Raw genomic sequence first — 21,060 nt, 5'->3', positions numbered from 1 at the left:
ATCAGTGGGTAGTGAATCCTTTATGCAGGCTTGTGAGGGTTAAGAAATACCAGCTACCTGTTGTAAAATAGAGGAGAAAATACTTATATCTGATTTTTCAAACCACATATTTTTATTCATGGGAAAGATTTATGTTGTTTCTTTTCACTTACTGATATATATACATATATATATACATGTATGTATGTGTGTATATATATATACACACACACACTATATATCATTAATCATTAGCCATCACCATGTAATTTAATTTTTAAAGAGGTAAAATTACCATCCTTGTTTTATGTATCTCAAGATTTTCATCATTATCTTTCAGGTTGAAAAAGTCCCATCAAGATGTCCTGCCAGCAAAACCAACAGCAGTGCCAGCCTCCTCCCAAATGTCCCCCAAAGTGCCTACCCCAGTACCCAGTCCCTCCAGTACCCAGTCCCTTGCCCCCCTGCTGTGGCCCCAGATCCGGCTGCTGTAGCTCCGGGGGCTGCTGCCTGACCCACCACAGGCCCTGTCTCTTCCACCGGCGCTGGCACCAGAGCCCCGACTGCTGTGAATGTGAGCCCTCCGGGGGCTCTGACTGCTGCCACGGCTCTGGGGGCTGCTGCTGACCCAGATCTTGGACATCATAGAGAAACACGTATGGAGAAACCTCGAGATGAGGACCTGCCCTAGGGTGATGTCTCTCCTGCTCCCTCTTCTTCACCGCATGGGGTGACAGATCCCATGAAATTGTTCTGTTTGTCCTGATGACACAAGCTTCCAGCTTGGATCCTGAATTTTCCTTCCTCCTTTATATCATAGAACAATAAAGCTCCTCTTGCCTGCTCACAAACTGTCCTGGTCATTGCAAATTCTTTCATTCTTTTCAAATCCCTGAAGCCAGAGCCCCAGCAACACACTTTTCAGGACGCTTTGGTAAGAGTGGAGTCTGAGAAAGGGATAAGCTAGAAACAGTTTTCAGGGGTACAGTCCTATGAGGGCAATCTCATAGTAGAGCTTCACAATGGGGTTGCCTTGTGCACTCATGGACAGCGAAGTGTGGGTCCTCTCAGCCCAAGTGGTGGCTGGAAGGCCTGGAAGCCCCAGGGCTGAGCTCTTTTGTCCATGAGCAGCCTGGTCAGTTTAACCCATCATGCTATAAATTATTTTCATCTTCTCCTTTTCCATGATTTAGGAAATTTTGAGAATTCTTTAGAATTCCAAGTAGATGGATGAATGGGTACTTAACACAACTCCTCTCATTTAATTTAAACTGCTTGGCATGGGAACTGAACCCCTTGGGGCAAGTTTAAATGACAACACACTGCATTCCCATCAGGGTGAGTCTGCCCAGTTCTTCACTTCACTCATGCTCCAACCTCTTCTATAAATAGTGGCTCAATAATTACCTAAACAATATGAGCCTGAGAAACACCCAAGTATGAGCCTGCCCAGTCTATGGGCTCAGTCCTTTGCTAAGTGAAGTGCACGGTGGCTTGAGGGTCATGGTGTGAAACCGGGGTCTGGATGAATGCCACACTTTCATTTCTGCCATCTGGCTTGCCTGCTGAGGCTCAGGTGAGGTGGGAAAGGAGGACTACTATTAGACATATCACATGTAGCTGCAAAATAACATTGCACAATCCACAGTAACCCTGAGAGGGGCTGGCCCTCCTTGAATTCCTATCTTCTCAGTTCAGTCATCCATAGAACTTTAGGGCACAGAACAGCTTCCCAGATGATTTGGGCTCTGCGGCTGGAGGAAGGAGTGTGCAGGGAGGTGAGGGCACCATTAAGGGAAATAAGAAGACATAGTCTATCATCCAGGCTGAGAGGTGCCTTTGCAAAAGGAGAGACTGGATTAGAACAAGATTGATGAGAATGGGGTCTCTAAATAAGGTATCTGTATTAAACAGGGTTCTCTAGGGAAACAGAACTGATAGGAGGTATCTGTAAATATGAGATTTTATAAAAACTGTTTCACATGACCGTGGGAGACAAGCACAGGTCCAAATTCTGTAGGGCAGGCTGCAAGCTGGGAACTTTGATGAAGGTTTTCAATGTATTTCCCAGGAGAAGCTGGCTGGCTGAAGTAGACAAGGAAATTCTCCCTTGTGACTGCTGAAGTTATCACTTCTCCTTTCAAAGTCTTCAACTGATTAGACAACATGTCTCTTATTGCTGAGGGCAATCTTCTCAGTTGATTGTAGATGTAATCAGCCATAGATGCAATCCACTTACTGATGATTTAAATACAGAAAATGCCATCATGGTAACAGGTCAGTGCTTGCTTGACCAAACAAGTGGGCACCATTACCTGGCCAAATTGACACAAGTCTAACCATCACAGCTATACACATCACCTTAAACCATACTTATTCTATAAATAAAAAACAATAACAGTCATATTTTTCACCTGACAATATTCAACTGTCTTACATACAATCAGGAAAGAACTAAATCTCTCCAGAATAGGGTCTAAGTCCTTAGATAATATTCACTCTTAAACTTGATATCCTATAACAAATACCACTACATGAACTAATACAACTTATGTCAAATGATAAGAGGATAAGATAGGGAAGAAGAAAAAGATACTTGTTTTATGTATATATTCAAACATATTCATAACAAAACAAAGAAGAAATATTCATACCATTAAAATCCTCATTTCTGTAACTGGTCATGTGGTTGTAGCTCATATTTATCACTGCCTTCTTCCACTACCCATTCCATGTTCCCTTTACCATCAGCAAGCACCTCAGCAGGCCATGTTTCTTTGCCTCGTGGGTGACCCAAACTTTCATTCCTGTAGTTTCTGGGCCACTGGTAGTCCTGCCTGGATCAGGTTCTTGCGGTTTTCCATTGACTTTAATCACAGGGCATGGCAGTTATAAGAGATGCCTTAGGGGATCCCTGTATTCCAGGCAAACTCTTCTTTTCCTCCACTGTGTAGTTGCAGTCCTATTTCCCCTTAACATCAGGATCAATTCACCCCAGCCAGTACAGTAATTCCCTTCTTTGCCTGTTGATTCAGAGTCATGAGAAGTCCAAAGTGGACAGGTGGCAGTCTCAACTTCCAATTCAGTGGAATTGTGTTTCCTGGTGGAAGCACTCCTCCTTTTGGAACTAAGACCTATAGACCAGCAGAACTTAAGGTTTCAGGGACAGGAGGTGAAATTTTTTCCAGTGGATCATTGGGGTTAATAGTGAGTGGTGCCACTTCTATTTTCACCCCTTGGTTCCTGTGCCCGTGAATCTTGGCTATAGAAGAAACAGCCCCATAGAGTGGACACTGCATTAGAGCATACAGAGCTTTCTGGAGAACACTGCTCCAGCCCTGCAAGGTATTGCCACCTAGTTGGTGCTATAATTAAATCTTCAAAAGGCCATTCCATGATTCTATCAATCCAGCTGCATTGGGATGATGGGGAACATGGTAAGACCAGAGAATTCCATGAGCATGTGCCCATTCCCACACATCTTTTGCTGTGAAGTGGGCTCCTTGACCAGAAGCAATGCTGTGTTGAATGCCATGTTGGTGGATAAGGCATTCTCTAAGTCCACGGATGGTAGCTTTGGCAGAAACATAGCAGGCAGGGAAGGCAAACCTATACCCAGAGTTATGTGTCTATTTCAGTTAGAACAAATCACTGCCCCTTCTATGATGGAGTGGTTCAATGTAATCAACCTGCCATCAGGTATAAGGCTGATCACCTCAGGGAATGGTGCCGTATCAGGGACTAAGGGTGGGCATTCAGCATTGGCTATAGCTATATCAGCCTTGGTGAGTGGAAGCCCATGTTGCTGAGCCCATGCGTAGCCTCTATCCCTACCACCATGACCACTTTGTTCATGAGCCCAGTGGGCAATGACAGGAGTGGCTGGGGAAAGTCTGACTAGTAACCACAGATATTGACTGTTATCATCTTGTCTGCTTGATTATTAAAATTTTCCTCTGCTGGAGTCACCCCCTGGTGAGCAGTCATGTGGAACACAAATATCTTCATGTTTTTTGCCCATTCAGAAAGGTCTATCCACATACTTCTTCCCCAGACCTCTTTGTCACCTACTTTCCAATCATGCTCCTTCCAAGTCCCTGACCATCCAGCCATTAGCAACAGCCCGTGAATCAGTATACAAATGTACCTCTAGCTATTTCTCCTTCCAAGCAAAATGAACAACCAGGTGCACTGCTTGAAGTTTCACCCACTGGGATTTCCCCTCACCACTGTCCTTCAGGGACATCCCAGAAAGGGCTACAGTGCTTCAGCTATCCACTTTTGGGTAGTAACTGAATATCGTGCAGAACCATCTGTAAATCAGGTCCAAGTTTTCGCTTCCTCCGCCAACTGATTGTAAGCAACTCCCCCTAGAGGCCATAGCTCTGGGCTGGGAAAGAGAAGGTAACGTAGCAGGAGTAGAGGCCATGGGCATTTGGGCCACTTCCTCCTGCAACTTACTTGTGCCTTCAGGACCTGCTTGAGCCCTATCTTGTATATACCACTTCCACTTTTTGATGGATGCTGCTGTGCATGCCCAACTTCATGGCTTTGTGGGTCAGATAACATGGCCCATGATAGGCAACACAGGAATCATGGCAACTTTGTGGCCTGAATGGTTAATCATTCAGTCTTAACTAAGGATGCTTCTCAAAAAGAGAGCAGTTATCTGCAGAGGATGACAAGGCTTTGCACCAAAATCCTAAGGGTCTGTGTTGTGATTCTTCTATAGGGGCCTGCCAAAATTTATAGACAGCATCACTTTTTGCCCTGGCACTTCCAGCACCATTGGATCTGCTGGATCATATGACCCAAATGGCAGCGCAGCTTGTTGTAGAGCCTCCTCTTGTTCCAGACCCCACTCAAAACTAGCAGCTTTTCTGGTCACTCAGTAGATGGGCCGGAGTAGCACACCCAAATGAGGAATATGTTGTCTCCAAAATCCAAAGAGGCCAACTAGGCATTGTGCCTCATTTTTGATTGTACGAGGGGCCAGATGCAACAGCTTATCCTTCACCTTAGAAAGGATATCTAGACATGCTCCATACCACTGGACACCTAGAAATTTCACTAAGGTGGAAGACCCCTATATTTTTGTTGGATTTATCACCCATCCTCTAACATGTAAATGCTTTACCAATAAGTCTAGAATAGTTACTACTTCTTGTTCAGCAAGTCCACTCAACATATCATCAATAAAATGGATCAGTCTGATGTCTTGTGGGAGGGAGAGATGATCAAGCTCCCTGTGGACAAGATTATGACATAGGGCTGAAGAGTTTTTTATACCCCTCAGGTAGGCCAGTGAAGGTATATTGCTGGCCTTGACTTCTGAAAGCAAACTGCTTTTGATTATCCTTGCTAACAGAAATTGAGGAAAAAGCATTTTCCATATCAACAGCTGCATACCAGCTACCAGGGGATGTATTGATTTGCTCAAGTGACAATACTGCATCTTGAACAGCAGCTGCAATTGGAGTGACCACCTGGTTAAGTTTATGATAATCCACTGTCATCCTCCAAGACCCATCATTTTCTGCATAGGCCAAATAGGAGAGTTAAATGGGAATGTGGTGAAAATAGCCTTCAAGTCCTTAAGAGTAGCATTAATCTCTGCAATCCCTCCAGGAATCCAGCATTGCTTCTGATTTGCTATTTTGCTAGGCAGGGACAGGTCTAGCAGCTTCCACTTGGCCTTTCCACCCTTAATAGCCCTCACTCCACGAGTCAGGGAACCAATGTGAGGATTCTGCCAATTGCTTAGCATGTCTATTCTAATTATGTATTCCAGAACTGGTGAAATAACCACTGAATGAGTTCAGGGACCCACTGGACACACTGTGAGATGGACCTGCGTTAAATTTCCATCAGTCACCTGACCTCCATAAACTCCTTTCTGACTGGTGGACCACAGTGAAGTTTTGGGTCTTCTGTAATTAATGTAATTTCTGAACCAGTGTCAAATAATCCCTGAAATGTCTGATCATTTCCTTTTCCCCAATACACTGTTACCATGTTAAAAGGATGAAAGTCTCTTTGGGGAAAGCTGAGAGAAAGATTGACAGTAAAAATTTTTGGCAGTGAAACAGGGTCCTTCCCCAAGGGTACCCAGCCTTCCCCTCATTCAAGGGGCTCTGGGTCTGCAAACTGTCTCAAGTCTGGGAATTGATTAAGGGGCCATGACTCTGTTTTTTGTAATTCAAGTTAGACTTTTGTCCACTTGACCTAGACATCTTCTGCCTATACAGTTCAAGTAAGGATTTAGTAGACTACCCACCTGTTTTACTTCTAGGTACCCCATGATCCACTAGGCAATGCCATAGGTCTCTACGATTCAGACTGTGTGTGTGTGTGTGTGTGTGTGTGTGTGTGTGTGGTTCTAGGAGATTCAGTTGTTTTTTCTTTTTTTAAAATACAGTTTTATTGAGATATATTCCCATACATCATATAGTTGTGTATTCATCATCATAATCAACTTTTGAACATATTTCTTACTCAAAAAGTATAAAATAAAATAAAAGTAAGAAAGAACACCCAAAACATTCCATCCCCCCATCCCACCCTATTTTTCATTTAGTTTTTGTTCCCATTTTTCTACTCATCTGTCCATACACTGGACAAAGGGAGTGTGAGCCACGAGGTTTTCACAATCACACAGTCACACCAGGTAAGCTACATAGTTATGCAATCATCTTCAAGAATCAAGGCTACTGGGTTGCAGTTTGACAGTTTCAAGTATTTCTTCCCAGCTATCCCAATACACTAAAAACTCAAAAGGGATATCTATATAGTACATAAGTATGCCCTCCAGAGTGACCTCTTGCCTCCACTTGAAATCTCTCCACCACTGAAACTTTGTTTTGTTTCATTTCACTCCCCTCTTTTGGTTAAGAAGATTTTCTCAATCCCTCAATGCTATGTCTGAGCTCATCCCCAGGAGTCATGTCCCACGTTGCCAGGGAGATTTAGACCCTTGGGTGACTCCAACTATTTTGATTGCTGCTTTGAGTCTGCTGTCCATTAAGGTAACTATGCTCACTTTGTTTCTGGTGATTAACTGCTCCCAATTAGCTTCTGCCAACTTGGGATCTGATCATTCACATTGTGTTTAAAGATTCCAGTTCAGTGACAGCAATTTCCACAGTAATATCTCACCTACAGAGAAGGGCAACTACAGAGCTCTTCAGAGATGGTAGAATTAGTCTCAAATTTACTCCTCACAGTCCTGCTGAAAGTTGTGTCCTCTGGACAGTGCTGGGGTGGGTGAGCAGGTCTGATATGGTAAATCCCATTCTAACATACTAATTCATTTAAGCCTTCTTATCCCCTCATCTACATTATTCCAGGGCAGTTCTGGCATTTCAACCTCAGGTGATGTCGGTCACCTTTCGGTCCATGTTCCAGCCAACTACCCAAACAAACTGTTACAGTCCTCTCAGCTCCCTTGAGCTACAACATTGAATCCAGAATTTCTGCTTATTGGGCCCGTATCAATAAATTCAGCCTGATTCAATTTTATATTCCTTCCACCATTACTCTATACCCTTAATATCCATTCCCAAACATAATCCCTTGATTTCTGGCCATATAAATTGGAAAACTCATGCGGTTCTTTTAGAGTATAGCATACTTCCTCATGGGTCACACTTTGTACCTCATCTTTTGCTGCCTGTTGGAATTTCAGTCTAATTACAGGTCTGGAAGAAAAGAAAGGTGATGGGGGTGGGTCATAAAAAGAATTTGAAGAGTCTTGCAAGCCAATTAACTCACAGCATTCTGTTGCAGTTTCATCTGGTGAAACAGGATTAATCTCTACAGACAGAGTGAGGGCTGTTTCCTCAGGGGAGGTGGCTACAGGTTTATTAGGTACTGTAGGGTTAAACTCTTCAGGTGGAAATTGGATGGCAGTCTCCTCAGGACAGGCTGGAGGTGGGGAAGCTGTTTCCTCAGAGCAGGCTGAAGGTGGGGTGGCTGTTTCCTCAGGACACTCCATTACAGGCTTATTTGCCAAAGCAGAATCTAAGGTTTCAGTGTCCCCATCGCCATCATTACCAACCCATACGTCCCCATTCCAATTTCCAGGATCCCATTCTGTGGGCAGCCAATTCAGCACCCGGCAGTCGGCCTAGTGGCACGGTCCCTGGGCCTTCAGTGCATGTCGTGGTGACCATTCCGCAAGGCGGAGCGTCGAGTGGTGCTTATGACTCCTGCCTAAAAGGAATTTGTTTCTTGCTGCTGTTTCTTATATTCATACTGCCTCTTTTTCTCATTTGGTGTCTTTTGGGCTCTGTGGTGGTGGAATGCTCCCACACCTAGCTACATTAATGAGCCAGCGGCTTACCCTGCATTAGCGTCAGCGTAGTGAAAATGCCTGCTCCTTTCTTAGAAAACAATAGGTCACCCTTTCTGCTCAAAATCCCCCTTCCCAAGCTTTGAAAGAGTTAGCTAGAAGAAATAAAAAGGTAATGATTAACAGACTCTAAAACATGAACACAAAAAAATAGTTACAGGTTGCTTGGTACTAAATAATAGGAACTGTCATGCCTGTGCCCAAGCACTGTGTCTTGCTACGCTTCAAGGAATCTGTCCCTGCAAACCCACTGATCACTGTGTAAGAATAAATAATGTCTGAAATTTAGCCAAACTATTCTAGTATTGTATGCCTAAATGCTAGTGTGTATGTTATAGAAAATTATAAAAATAAAGCTCTGATGCTCTGCTTGGTCGGAGATTTCATCTTCGTACCCGGACACAACAAGGTGTCTGTCTCGTTTCTTTGCCGACTCCAGCCCCCCTATCAGGACCCTGCCCGTTGCTGAGGGTTAGGCCAGCCCTCGGCACCATTCCTTTCCAATCAATGCCCTCACTTTAACAGCAGACACTCTGCAAGGTCGGGATTTTAGATTATGTTGTAATTCTGCCATTTACATAATGAGACTCTGGGTCTGGTTTTCAGAGATCTTAAGTCTGCAGCTACAGGAAATAAGGTTTTCTTTCAGGGCACACACAGAAACTTTCGCATCCTTCATGTGACACTTAAGCTGTATATTTGAAGCCTTCAGCTCATCCCTTTCTTTTATAACTGTATCCAGTGAATATAGGAACAAACAGCCAACATCATTATGCCTTTTAACATCACAAAACTCTGCTAAGGTATCAAAAACACTCTTACCCAGAGCGTCACCTCTTATAAGCATTTAAGTTGTTGTATCCAATTATAATATTTTGCATATCTCTATTGCTAACTCATGCCATGAACTACCAGTGCCATCTTGATTATTGGAAATAGAGTCATGAGTACCTTTGAATCTAATCAGAGTGGAGAACTAATTGCAAAAAGTCCAGAACCAATTCAGAAATCCCCCAATTTTAAGATTCTATTTCTCAAGAATCACTCCCAGTACCAAAGCTTTATTAGTCAGTATTCTGACAGAACCAACAGGAGATATCTGTAAATATTATGAGATTTATAAAAATTGTCTCAATGATTATGGGTATGCACAAGTCCAAATTCTGTAGGGCAGGCTGCAAGCTGGGAACTCTGATGAAGGTTTCAAATGAATTCCCCAGGAGAAGCTGGCTGGCTGAAGTAGACATGGACATTCTTTCTCCCTTCTGACTACTGAAATCATCACTTCTTTTAAAGCCTTCAACTGATCGGATGAAATTTATCTCATTGCTGAAGGCAGTCTTGACAGTTGATTGCAGATGTAATCAGCCATAGATGCAATCCACTTACTGATTATTTAAATTCACAAAATATCCTCACAGTAATAGTTAGGCTAGTGCTTACTTGACCGAAGATGTGGACACCATTACCTGGCCAAGCTGACATATGAGCCTAACCATCACAGCATCCTTTTCCATCCTCTGGATGACAGCAATTGTCCGGCGCCTTCTCGCTCGGTCCCACACGCCCTGTCCTCGGCCGGCGAGGAGAACAGAGGGAAAGAGGGAGAGACACAGACAAACCAACACTTGAGGCACACAGCGGTAGTAAATGCAAGCCTTTTACTGGAGCCAGGAAGAAAACTTTCTCTGTTACATATTCCACACGAGGCCCTACACCCCGTGGGAGAACAACCTCTATGCGGCCGTCAGGCACGGCTCCCTGTGGGCTGTCTCCCCGAGGCTAGCGCGGGCACTTTCTTATATACGATAGTTACAACCAATGTGCAGGCACTACGTAAGCGTGTACAATAGGCTAGCAGGCAGCCGCCGCCCTAAGCGTCATATGCGGAAACGGGATGCAGGCGCCATCTTGGCTCACTCGATGGGCGGGGGTAACTCGAGAGCAGGTCTCGGCGTGTCCAACAGGCCCTAACTCTAGAGCAGGTCGCGGCTCGTTCACTAGGCCCCAACCCGGGAAGCGGCTCTCCACATCTCCCCCTTTTTTATATATTTCACCCAGTGTCTCCATTGATGAGTGTACTCCCGTGGGCTTGAGTGACCCACTACATGTTTTGGTGCTTTGGGGAGTCTGGACTAGGCCCCTGCCATTTCACGGCAGAACCTCTGGCACCGACCAGAATGCTTACCTCATATAGAGACCGGAGAGCCCGTGAGCTGGAAACGACGTGACTCTCCCTACCGGACTTTGCCTTGTAACTGGGTAGTGATAGTTGGGACAGGAGAGTGGCATCCAGCGTCAAAGGCGTCACTAGGCGTCTCTGTGCAATGGCCAGAGCCCCGTGCGGCCGTCACCGGGCTCCCGCCTACGAGACTCGCCTGAGACAAAATTTGAGACTGCTGGAACTATCAGCTAAATCCGGGATATGGCTATGGACTCTGCCGCGAACCCTGCCCCAGAGTGCCCCACCCCGAAGGGGATCGATCAGTCGAGAGCCTGCTGTTCAATATGAGGGAGGAGTAAAGGGAATCAACGATAGTTCAGCGAGTCGGGGGCTCAGCAGTGACAAGGCGGTTTGTCGATTGTCGATGGCTTAGCTGCTGCGGGCTAGGTGAAGGAGTCACAGGCGGAGGGAGGTTCAAAGTCCAACAGTTCAGAGAAGCCGGAGCGCGGCGTCGGTGCGATGCTTTTGCGACCGAGAAAAGCCTCGTAGCCGTCGAGCCGACCGATGGCGACGGGGTCGCGGAGGATTGGCTGGTCCTCCGGAGCAGTGGTCATCAGAGGTGGCGAGTTGCTGGTAAAAGATAGCACCGGTCTGCTTCCTCACAAGTTGGACGATTCTGCGAATGATGCATGGTCCTAAAGCAAGAGCTAGAATAATTATTATTAGGGGGCCAAGAAAGGGAAGGATATATGGGAGGACGAGAGCGAAGAAACTGGACCAATAACTGGCAGCCTCACGATCTCTTTTACGTTTTTCCAGTCCTTCCCGGACCTTCTTTAGACTGTTCTCTGCAAGACCTGTGGTATTGGCATACACACAACACTCTTCCCCTAGGGCGGCACAGAGGCCTCCCTCTTTGAGGAGCAGAAGATCGAGGCCTCGGCGGTTTTGGAGCACCACCTCAGAGAGGGAATTGACAGAATTTCTAAGATGGGAAATAGCGTCTTGTAGGTGACGGATGTCTTCGTCGACAGCCGCCCGGAGATGAGTTAGGGCGAGACTGTGACTGGCTAATGCAGCAATCCCGGTACCAGCGCCTGCAAGACCTAGGAGGGTGGCAACCGTGAGGGCGGTGATGGGTTCTCGCTTTTGCAGCTTGGCAGGAACTGCAGTTGTTTCCAGGCGGAGGAAGAAGTCTTCCTCACTATGGTATAAGACCCTAGGGAGAAGGACAACTAGGAGGCAAGTTTCTTTATATTCATTGATGACATTCGTGCTGAGACAGGGGGTAAGTCCTGTAGAGGAGCAGAGCCATTGGGAGGAGTTGTGGGGAATAAGAAACTTGGCAGAGCTACTGGGAGACGAATAGCTGGCACAGGCTGTGAGATTGGGAGAGTTACCTGAACGAGGGCGGATGCACTTTCCTGTATAGGAGACTGAATGGAAAGTTAGGGGGACAGTAGAGGTATTCCAATTGCACTCCGAGGGGTTGTCTCCTGCACTTTCTGAAAAGGAGAAGTTGGAGGCGATGGGCTCATACAGTGAGGAAGAGGTGGAGAGGCAGAGCCAACAAGAGGAGGTAAGATTGGGGTAGGAGACATTTAGTGAGGTGAAGGTTGCTTGGATAAGGCTGAAGAGGGGAGAGGAGTAACGAGAGGGGGGTAGAAAAGGTTGGGGTGGTGAGGTAGGCGATGCGTTGTTTGCAGCTGAGGTGCGGCTGGTTGGAGCTGAGGTGCGGCTGGAGAGCTGTGGATTAAGAGGGTTAATGACTTTATTAGGACCAATGGCAGAGGGGTTTTTTAGTACAGCCTCCTTTTTTACAAGAATAAGGGAACCTGGGTCGACTCCTTTCCAATAAATCCTAAAGCCCCAGGTTCGACCGAGTAACCAGGAGGGATCATTAGGAAGTTGCACACTGAGATTTAAATGTGAGCAGGTACCTGTAGGTGCAATGTGGTGATGGCCTCCATAGATACCCCAGGTAATGGGTTCTTCAGGTGGTTTGCAGTTCAAGGGGGCCCATTTTAGAGTTAGGTAATGATCAGTGACGGAAGGCTTCCAATGAGTGGATAATGTTTCACATCCCCAGTATGCACAGTAATATTGGTTGGGAGAATTACAGTAAGATCTTCCAGAGTGTGAGGATGGGCACATGTAATATTGGGCTTGATTCCAACCAGTGGGGCGTACGGAAGGAGTGGGAAACAGATCAGTTGCGTTGACAAGAAAGGAAGGTCGTCCTGCCGTAACTTGGGTTTGTACAACTGTGGAATCCTCCCACCGCGCCAAGGTCCATTTCCAAGGTTGGTGGGGATTAGGATCAAAGATAGCGATACTTGGCTCACTAAGCATACTTTGCAGGAGAAAATGTAAGGTGGCAACTTTAAATGGCAGTAGGTACAACAAGGCCATACTAGAGGGTATAGGTTCTTCCCTGTTAAGGGAGACAAGCTAGCCAAGTGAAAAGCCCTACAATGCTCAAATATGTTATAGCAAGCAGGGATCTTTCTAACAGATTCCAATCTTTTGGGGCAACTGTTGCTAATCCGGCTGCAAACAGCGAAGCCAGAAGACCAATTAAGAAAAGCCAAAAGTAATTTAAGTGGTACTCCATACGATTAGTGATAGAATAAACCTGTAAGCAGGACTGCTTTCCACTTCCGGTTGTGTGCGGACTGGATGTCTCCGGATGGGTTATAGCACGAGTTATTGATGCGCTGGAAGAGAAAAGAAAAACATTTTTCTCAGGGAGAGACTTCTACCCTGGAAAGGTTATTATTAAGGGGAGCTTAATTTTGGATACTTGTGAAATTACAAGATGGCCAGCGTAAAATCTGGGGCATGGCTAAGGCCTTTAATTATAGCTTTAAAACCTAAGTAATGGTGGAGCAACACAGGGTTGTTTTCAAACAGAAAGCTCACCATGTGCTTTATATCAAAATCATATTTGAACCAGAGCCCTGATTCGAATTGTTATGTCTCCTAAAGATTTTAAATGCTTCTAAATCAAATTAATATTATTTCAGAGCAAATTTTTCCTTTTCCACCTTATAGAGTTTCTTTTAATCCACAATCTTAAATTTTTATGCCGCTGCAAAATAAAATTATCAGCAAACAAAGATCTGTAAATTAAAAGAGTTCACCATTTTAGTACAGAGTGCATGCAGCTATATGATAAGATTCCTTTAAACTCTAAAGACAATCCATCAGGGAAAAACTTTCCAGTGCATGTTATGGAAATGATTTGCACTGTGATAGTAAAATGAGGTTTTTGTTTTGTTTTATGTTATGTTTTAAAGACAATTCTAAATCATCTCTCTGGAAAGCAAGACCTCAAACTCTTTATCAGGACATTTCCTTCTCTTATGCAAATAGACAGTCCGAAGGCAGTGAGTCATCTCAATCGATTGTTCACAGTCAGCCACAGACCGATCTCCCTGCTCCACTCCCTCCTTAGGCAACCTGGTGGTCCCCCGCTCCCGGGAGGTCACCATATTGATGCCGAACTTAGTGCGGACACCCGATCGGCATAGCGCACTGCAGCCCAGAACTCCTGGACTCAAGCGATCCTCCTGCCTCAGCCTCCCGAGTAGCTGGGACTACAGGCGCGCGCCACCTCAAAGCAGTACTATAACATGAATGTATTCATTTCAGTCAACAGCATTGAAATGCCTACTGTAAGAAAGGAGAGTTTCTCAAGTAACACATGGAACACAATTCTAAGAATGTGGCCGCCCTTAGCAGTGTGTTCTCAATGTCAAGGAAACATTGCCCAGGTGGGAGCTCCCATCTGCATCCAGTCCACCCTTTCTCGCCGGCTCTCTCTTCCTCTAAGTGCCTGGACCGCTGCACACACTCTCGCCTCCCGGGTGGCTCGCGGCCAACCCCCAGTTCAAGGATCGCGCGAACGGTCTCCCATATAGGGACTAAAGGTGGATTCAGACAAACGTTAGTCCGACGCGCCCAATCTATATCGTGACCAAACTTCAGCCAAGAAGGCAGACCGAGGCTGCCGGAGGAGGGAAACCAGGGGGCAAAAATTTCAACATCATTAAGAAACTTCTGTAGGGAGCTTTTCCTAACTGAAATACCCCTCTGCTTCAGGAGGGCTTTTAAAGGAGCTAACAAGGGTAAACTTTCAGACTGCCCCATGCTTGCAGTCGGCACTGTACTTTCAACCACTCGGAGAGCTCTTCCGAGTCCCCGGGACCGCCTGAGAATCCACGGGCCCTGACTCTCACGTAAAAGGAGCACTCACCTTCTCGCGCTGGCCGGGCGCAGGAAGTCCGCTGTCCACCACCAGCTCAGCTGGTCAGAGCTTGGTCGAGTATTCGATTCCCCGTACGGGCCACCACTTGTCCGGCGCCCTCTCGCTCGGTCCCACACGCCCTGTCCCCGGCCGGCGAGGAGAACAGAGGGAAAGAGGGAGAGACACAGACAAACCAACACTTGAGGCACACAGCGGTAGTAAATGCAAGCCTTTTACTGGAGCCAGGAAGAAAACTTTCTCTGTTACATATTCCACGCGAGGCCTTACACCCCGTGGGAGAACAACCTCTATGCGGCCGTCAGGCACGGCTCCCTGTGGGCTGTCTCCCCGAGGCTAGCGCGGGCACTTTCTTATATACGATAGTTACAACCAATGTGCAGGCACTACGTAAGCGTGTACAATAGGCTAGCAGGCAGCCGCCGCCCTAAGCGTCATATGCGGAAACGGGATGCAGGCGCCATCTTGGCTCACTCGATGGGCGGGGGTAACTCGAGAGCAGGTCTCGGCGTGTCCAACAGGCCCTAACTCTAGAGCAGGTCGCGGCTCGTTCACTAGGCCCCAACCCGGGAAGCGGCTCTCCACAAGCAATGACTACCAATTGATGTCTCTGTTGGCACCTGCTCAGGACATCTTCTTTTCTGTTGCTTTTTGTAATTGTTGCCTCACTGATAGGCAATGATATGTCACTGTTAATTTAATTTAAAATTTTTTCTAGTAAGTTTGAGTCTTTTTTCATACATATATTGCCCACCTTTATTTGCCTTATTATGAACTGCATATTGATATGGTATGTGTTCCACTTTGCTAATGCTGCCAGAATGCAAAACACTAGAAATGGATTGGCTTTTATCTAGGGAGTTTATTTGGTTACACAGTTACAGTCTTAAGGCCATAAAGTGTCCATCAACAAAGGGTGCCTTCACTGGAGAAAGGCCATTGGCATCCAGAAAACCTCTGTTAGCTGGGAAGGCACATGGCTGGCATCTGCTTGCTCCCAGGTTGCGTTTCAAAATGGCGTTCTCCAAAATGTGTGCATCAGCTTCCAACAACCATCTTCAAAATGTCTGTCTCAGCTGCAGCTAGCTGTGAGCTCCTTCTGTCTGAGCTTATTTGGTGCTCTAGTAAGCTAAACAAGGCCCACGCTGAATGGGTGGGGTCACACCTCCATGGAAATTATCCAGAGTTATCATCTACAGTTGAGTGAGTCACATCTCCATGGACACTGAGCCAATAGATTCCAACCCAATCCACACTAATACCTCTGCCCCCACAAGAATGCATTAAAGAAAATGGCTTTTTCTGGGGGACATAATATATACAAACTGGCACAGTATGCCTTATTTTTCAGCATATGATTTTCTGTTTTTTCTGGTTCATTTTAAGTGCTTTCTCACAAATATTTTAATTAGTTTGTTGACTTTATAGTGACATTATTTACTATAAGAGAGTGTTTAATTTTTTATCTTGTAGTTTTTTTGGTTTCTTGTCATGGTTAAGAGGTTTTTTCCATGTCCTTAGGATTATACATATAATCTGCAAGCCTTTTGCTAAAGTTTTATTTTGTTATTGTTTCACATCTTAATTTATTAGTATATTCATTTGTATTGTGACGTAGAACATACTGTATTGTGAAGAATAAATTAAATGTATTTATACAGCTTAAAAATCAACATATGTGGCAACAGAATCTATGGAAGATGACATTAACAGCCCCGCAGAAGTCTCCCATGTAATCAGCCCCAATCACAAAACCCCACCCTCCCAAATATAAACACTTAACGATTTTTAAATTTCATTATAGTTTTACCATTGGTTGATGTTTCCCAGTTTTAAGTTTTATAAACACGGGGTCAGAATTTTTGTTATGATTTTTCTCTCTTTGCTCAACATTGTGTTTGAGTCAACCCTGCTATTATGTGTACCTATATTTTGCTCATTTATATTCCATTTTATTATTATTTGAAAACTTATCTATCCATTATCCTATTGGTGGGAATTTGGTTTTATTTCTAGTTTTTGACTATACTTCCAATTCTGCTATGAAAATTTATATATATATATATATCTTTTGGGACATATTAGGAGATTTATTTTTACTAGGGGATATACCCAGAAGTGGGATTGCTGGTTAGGCATATTTTCAACTATCTGGATAACAACAGTTTTCCAAAATAATTGTACCAATATCTACCTTCATCAGCAAAGTATGAAAATACCTGTTGCTCTGCATCTTTACTGATAACACTATTGACAGACTTTTTGAATTTTGCTTATCTGGTGGGTGAGTCATTCACTATATCTTATTCTGTTTTTAATTTGCATTTCCTACATCAATTATGAGGTTGAGCACATTTTCATTGGCCATTTGAACCTTCTCTTTTGCGTCGTTTCATTTCAAGTCTTTAGCTCATATTTCTATTGTGCTGCCTCTCTTTCTTATAGTGGCAGGGAAGCATTATTTCTATATTATGGATACTAGATATTTATCACTTCTATATAATGCAAATATCTTTTTCCACTTAGTAGCTTAGCTTCAATTTTTTAAAATTTCCTTTTGAAGAGCATAATTTCTTAATTTTTCATGAAACCCAATTTATTTCATCTACCTTTGCTTTATGAGTAATGCTGTCTGGATCTTACTTCACCAATCTTTTGCTGCTCAGAAGCCCTGAAGATATTCTTCTAAGTAGTCATATAAAAGTTTCATTGCTTACCTTTCACATTTAGTTTTTAATCTACCTGGAATTGATTTTTGAGGATTGTAGAGTTTTTTTGGTCTCTGTGGATATTGAATTGTCCCAGAACCATGTATTTACATTTTGTCCTTTACCACTTATCTGCAATGTCACCTGTCTCGGGTCAATGGTCCATACGTAGGTGTATAGGTGTATTCAGCTCTAGACTCTATTTTCTGCTCCACTTATCTATTTATGGACCCCTGCAACAGTGACACAATGTCTTAATTAATATAGCTGTATAGTAAATCTTGATATCTCATAGTGTGAATAATCACATCTTGTTCTTCAAGAGTGACATGGCACTCTACGGCCCCTTGCACTTCCATACACATTTTCCCCTAACTTGTAAAATTGCTAAAAAAATTAATGATTCATATAACTCAAAATAGTCAAGGCAATCTTGAAAAAGAACAAAGTTGGAGGATTCATTATTCCTTTGATTTCAATGCTTACTACATAGCTACAGTCATTCAGACTGTATGGTACTGACAAAAGGGTGGACATGTGGATCAATGGAATAGAACTGAAAATTCAGAAGTAAACTCTTACATTTATAGTCAATTGACTTTTGACAAGGGTGCCATGCAGTAAAAGAATAATCTTTTCAACAAATGTTATAGGCACAACTGGATATTCACATGCAAAGAATGAAGTTGGACCTTTTTCTCACACCATGTAGAAAAATGAACTCAAAGTGGATCAAAGACTCTAAAGTAAGAGCTAAAACTATAAAACTGTTAGAAGAAAACCCAGGAGTAACTCTTCAGACCTTGGTTTAGGCAGTGGTTTCTTTAATACAACTCAAACATACAAGCAACAAAAGTACAGGCAAATTGGACTTCATCAGAATTTAAAACTCTTGTGCTTCAAAGGACACAATCAAGAAAGTGAAAAAAACAACCCACAGAGTGGGAGAAAATATTTGCAACTTGTACATATGATAAAGGATTATATCCACTTATACATAACTCTTATGACTATAAAAAGATAATCCAATTAAAAATGGGCAAAGGATCTGATTAGACATTTCTCTAAAGAAGATATATATATGGCTAACAACGTATGAAAAGATGCTCACCATCATTAGTCATCAGGGAAATGCAAATAAAAACAATTAAATACCACTATACACTCACTAAGATGGCTATAATAAAGAAGACACACAAAAACAAGCGTTGGGGCACGAGCCTGGGCCGGAGGGCCACAGGGACGCAGGCGCCCTGTGGAGGAGCCGTGGTCGCGCCACGGAGGAGGAGGGGAGGCGGCAGCAGCAGGGGCGGTGACGGACGCGGGGCTGGAGACTTGGATCCGCGGCTCTTTCCCCCCGCGCCGGAAACTCAGGGTTGACAACCTGTCGCTGCCCCGAGTGCACTGCGCGCACACTCAGCAACCTTCGGTTTCGGCATCGCGTCCTGGCCGGTCCGGACTCTGGCCGCGCCACCCCGCTGTGGGCCAGATCGCGCTACTCTCAATTACAAAGGAGAGGAAATGAGCCGGGAGGCGGAGCGATGGCACGGCTGGAATCCGGTGGCCGGAAGGGCAGGAAGTCCCTGCACCAAGTAAAACGCCCCCGCCCGCCCCCTGCTGCTGGCGGCTTGCCCTGCCGGCCCTGGGAGTTGTCTGCACACCACTTTGGACCAGTTGGGGGACGTTGTCAGAGCCCTGAGTCGCCCACATGTGCGACCTCATTGAGCTGCAGTGGCATAGAGGATCGGCAAGATGAAGAAGTTGCAGAGAACTTTGTCCAAGAGTTTCGGCCGCATTGCTTTGAAGAAAGATGAGACTACTTTTTTTGGTGAGGGTGTATGTTCAGAACTGGCTTCCGGTCTCCTATGTTCCCTACCTCCCCTGTCCGGAGATCTTATATATGTTACAAGAATGTCTACACGGAACTGCCAGGGAATGGACTCGGTGATCAAACCCCTGGACACAATTCCTGAGGATAAAAAAGTCAGGGTTCAGAGCCAACTAATCAAGTAAAGAGGGTGCATTCTGAGAATAATGCTTGAATTAACCTTAAGACTTCCTCTGGGGGGAAAGCATCTCCTAAAAGTTAGACAGCACTCCAGTCCCAGCTTGTGGACAAATCCCAACTTTGGGAAAGCTGATTCATAGGAAAAACTGGAAAAACTAGAGGAAGGATCTTATGCTACAGTTCACAAAGGGAAAAGTGAGGTAAATGGGAAATTGGTAACACTGAAGGTGATCAGGCTGTAGGAAATAGAAGGTACACCTTTCATAGCTATCAGGGAAGCTTCTCTGTTAAAAGGACTAAAACATGCTAACATAGTGCTGCTTCATGACATCATCCACACAAGGGAGATACTGACACTTGGGTTTGAATATGTGCACACTGATTTATGTCAGTACATGGACAAGCACCCTGGGGGTGCTGCATCCAGACAATGTGAAGTTGTTTTGATTTCAGTTGCTATGAGGGCTGCATTACATCTACAAGGGGTTTATTTTGCATAGAGACCTGAAGCCACAGAACCTTCTGATCAGCGACATGGAGGAGTTAAAGCTGGCAGATTTTGGTCTTGCCAGAGCAAAATCCGTCCCTAGTCACACATACTCCAAGGAAGTGGTTACCTTGTGGTATAGACCTCCAGATGTTTTCCTGGGCTCAACAGAATATTCTACCTGCCTTAACATAACGGGAGTTGGTTGCATCTTTGTTGAAATGATTCAAGGGGTTGCTGCTTTTCTGGGAATGAAAGACATTCAGGATCAACTTGAACAAGTGTTTCTGTTCCTTGGAACACCAAATAACACATGACCTGGAGTTCATTCTTTACCACATTTTAAGCCAGAACGCTTTACACTGTACAGCTCTAAAATCCTTAGACAAGCTTGGAATAAGCTCATCTATGTCAATCATGCAGAAGATCCGGCTTCCAAGCTCGTACAATGTTCCCCAAAGAACAGACTATCAGCACAGGCACCAGTGAGCCATGAGTATTTCAGTGACCTGCCTCTGCAGCTATGGGAACTGACTGACTTATCTTCTATTTTTACCGTCCCAAATGTATGATTGCAACCAGAAGCTGGAGAAAGCATGCAGGCCTTTGGGAAAAACAACAGTTATGGCAAAAGTTTCAAACAGCAAGCACTGATAAGCACAACATTCTCAAGAGATTGCAGGATTAAGTTGCCATCATTCTTGGAAGAAAAAAATAACAAAACAAATTAAGTGACCTATAATATGAAGGGAATCATGGATCCATTTGCTTTTACTTCCTGTGGTGGATTTCACTTACAAGAAAATGGAAGCCAGCAAGACCCCTTTTACTCTGCAATTTATTTAAAACTTTGCATGCATTTGGATACCTTGTGATTTTCAAGAACTATGTGAAGATTAAGTTTTGCTTACTGATACATGGCTTGTATTCTTTTCGGTCTTCTGTGTTTGATATTGTTTGATTGCCTTCTGTAGCACAGCATCTCCATAAACATTTGTATGCTTTCACCAGCCATGTCTTAAATACATTAAGACAACACATTTGGTGTTCACACTTCTTCAGTAATGTCTGTATATGAAAGCCACATAGTGGCATAA

At 44.5% G+C, this 21,060-nt stretch overlaps 1 protein-coding gene and 1 pseudogene across 1 annotated transcript; both read left to right on the top strand.

Annotated features, from left to right (window-relative positions):
* Nucleotides 1-339: 339 nt before the first annotated feature.
* Nucleotides 340-606, top strand: LOC119525569 (late cornified envelope protein 2A-like). Its single transcript, XM_037824335.1, has one exon. The coding sequence runs from the start codon at nucleotides 340-342 to the stop codon at nucleotides 604-606; it is 267 nt and encodes an 88-aa protein (XP_037680263.1).
* An 18,570-nt stretch (nucleotides 607-19,176) lies between these two features.
* On the top strand, nucleotides 19,177-20,617 carry LOC119517578 (annotated as a pseudogene).
* The last annotated feature ends 443 nt before the right edge of the window (nucleotides 20,618-21,060 follow it).

The sequence above is a fragment of the Choloepus didactylus genome, chromosome 2 (genome assembly GCF_015220235.1).
Source record: "Choloepus didactylus isolate mChoDid1 chromosome 2, mChoDid1.pri, whole genome shotgun sequence".
Taxonomy (NCBI): domain Eukaryota; kingdom Metazoa; phylum Chordata; class Mammalia; order Pilosa; family Megalonychidae; genus Choloepus; species Choloepus didactylus.
This window is presented reverse-complemented; position numbering and strand designations above follow the sequence as displayed.

Bases quoted from the DNA above. Each gene is read 5' to 3' on its own strand.
- LOC119525569 (XM_037824335.1), top strand. From the start codon at position 340: ATGTCCTGCCAGCAAAACCAACAGCAGTGCCAGCCTCCTCCCAAATGT.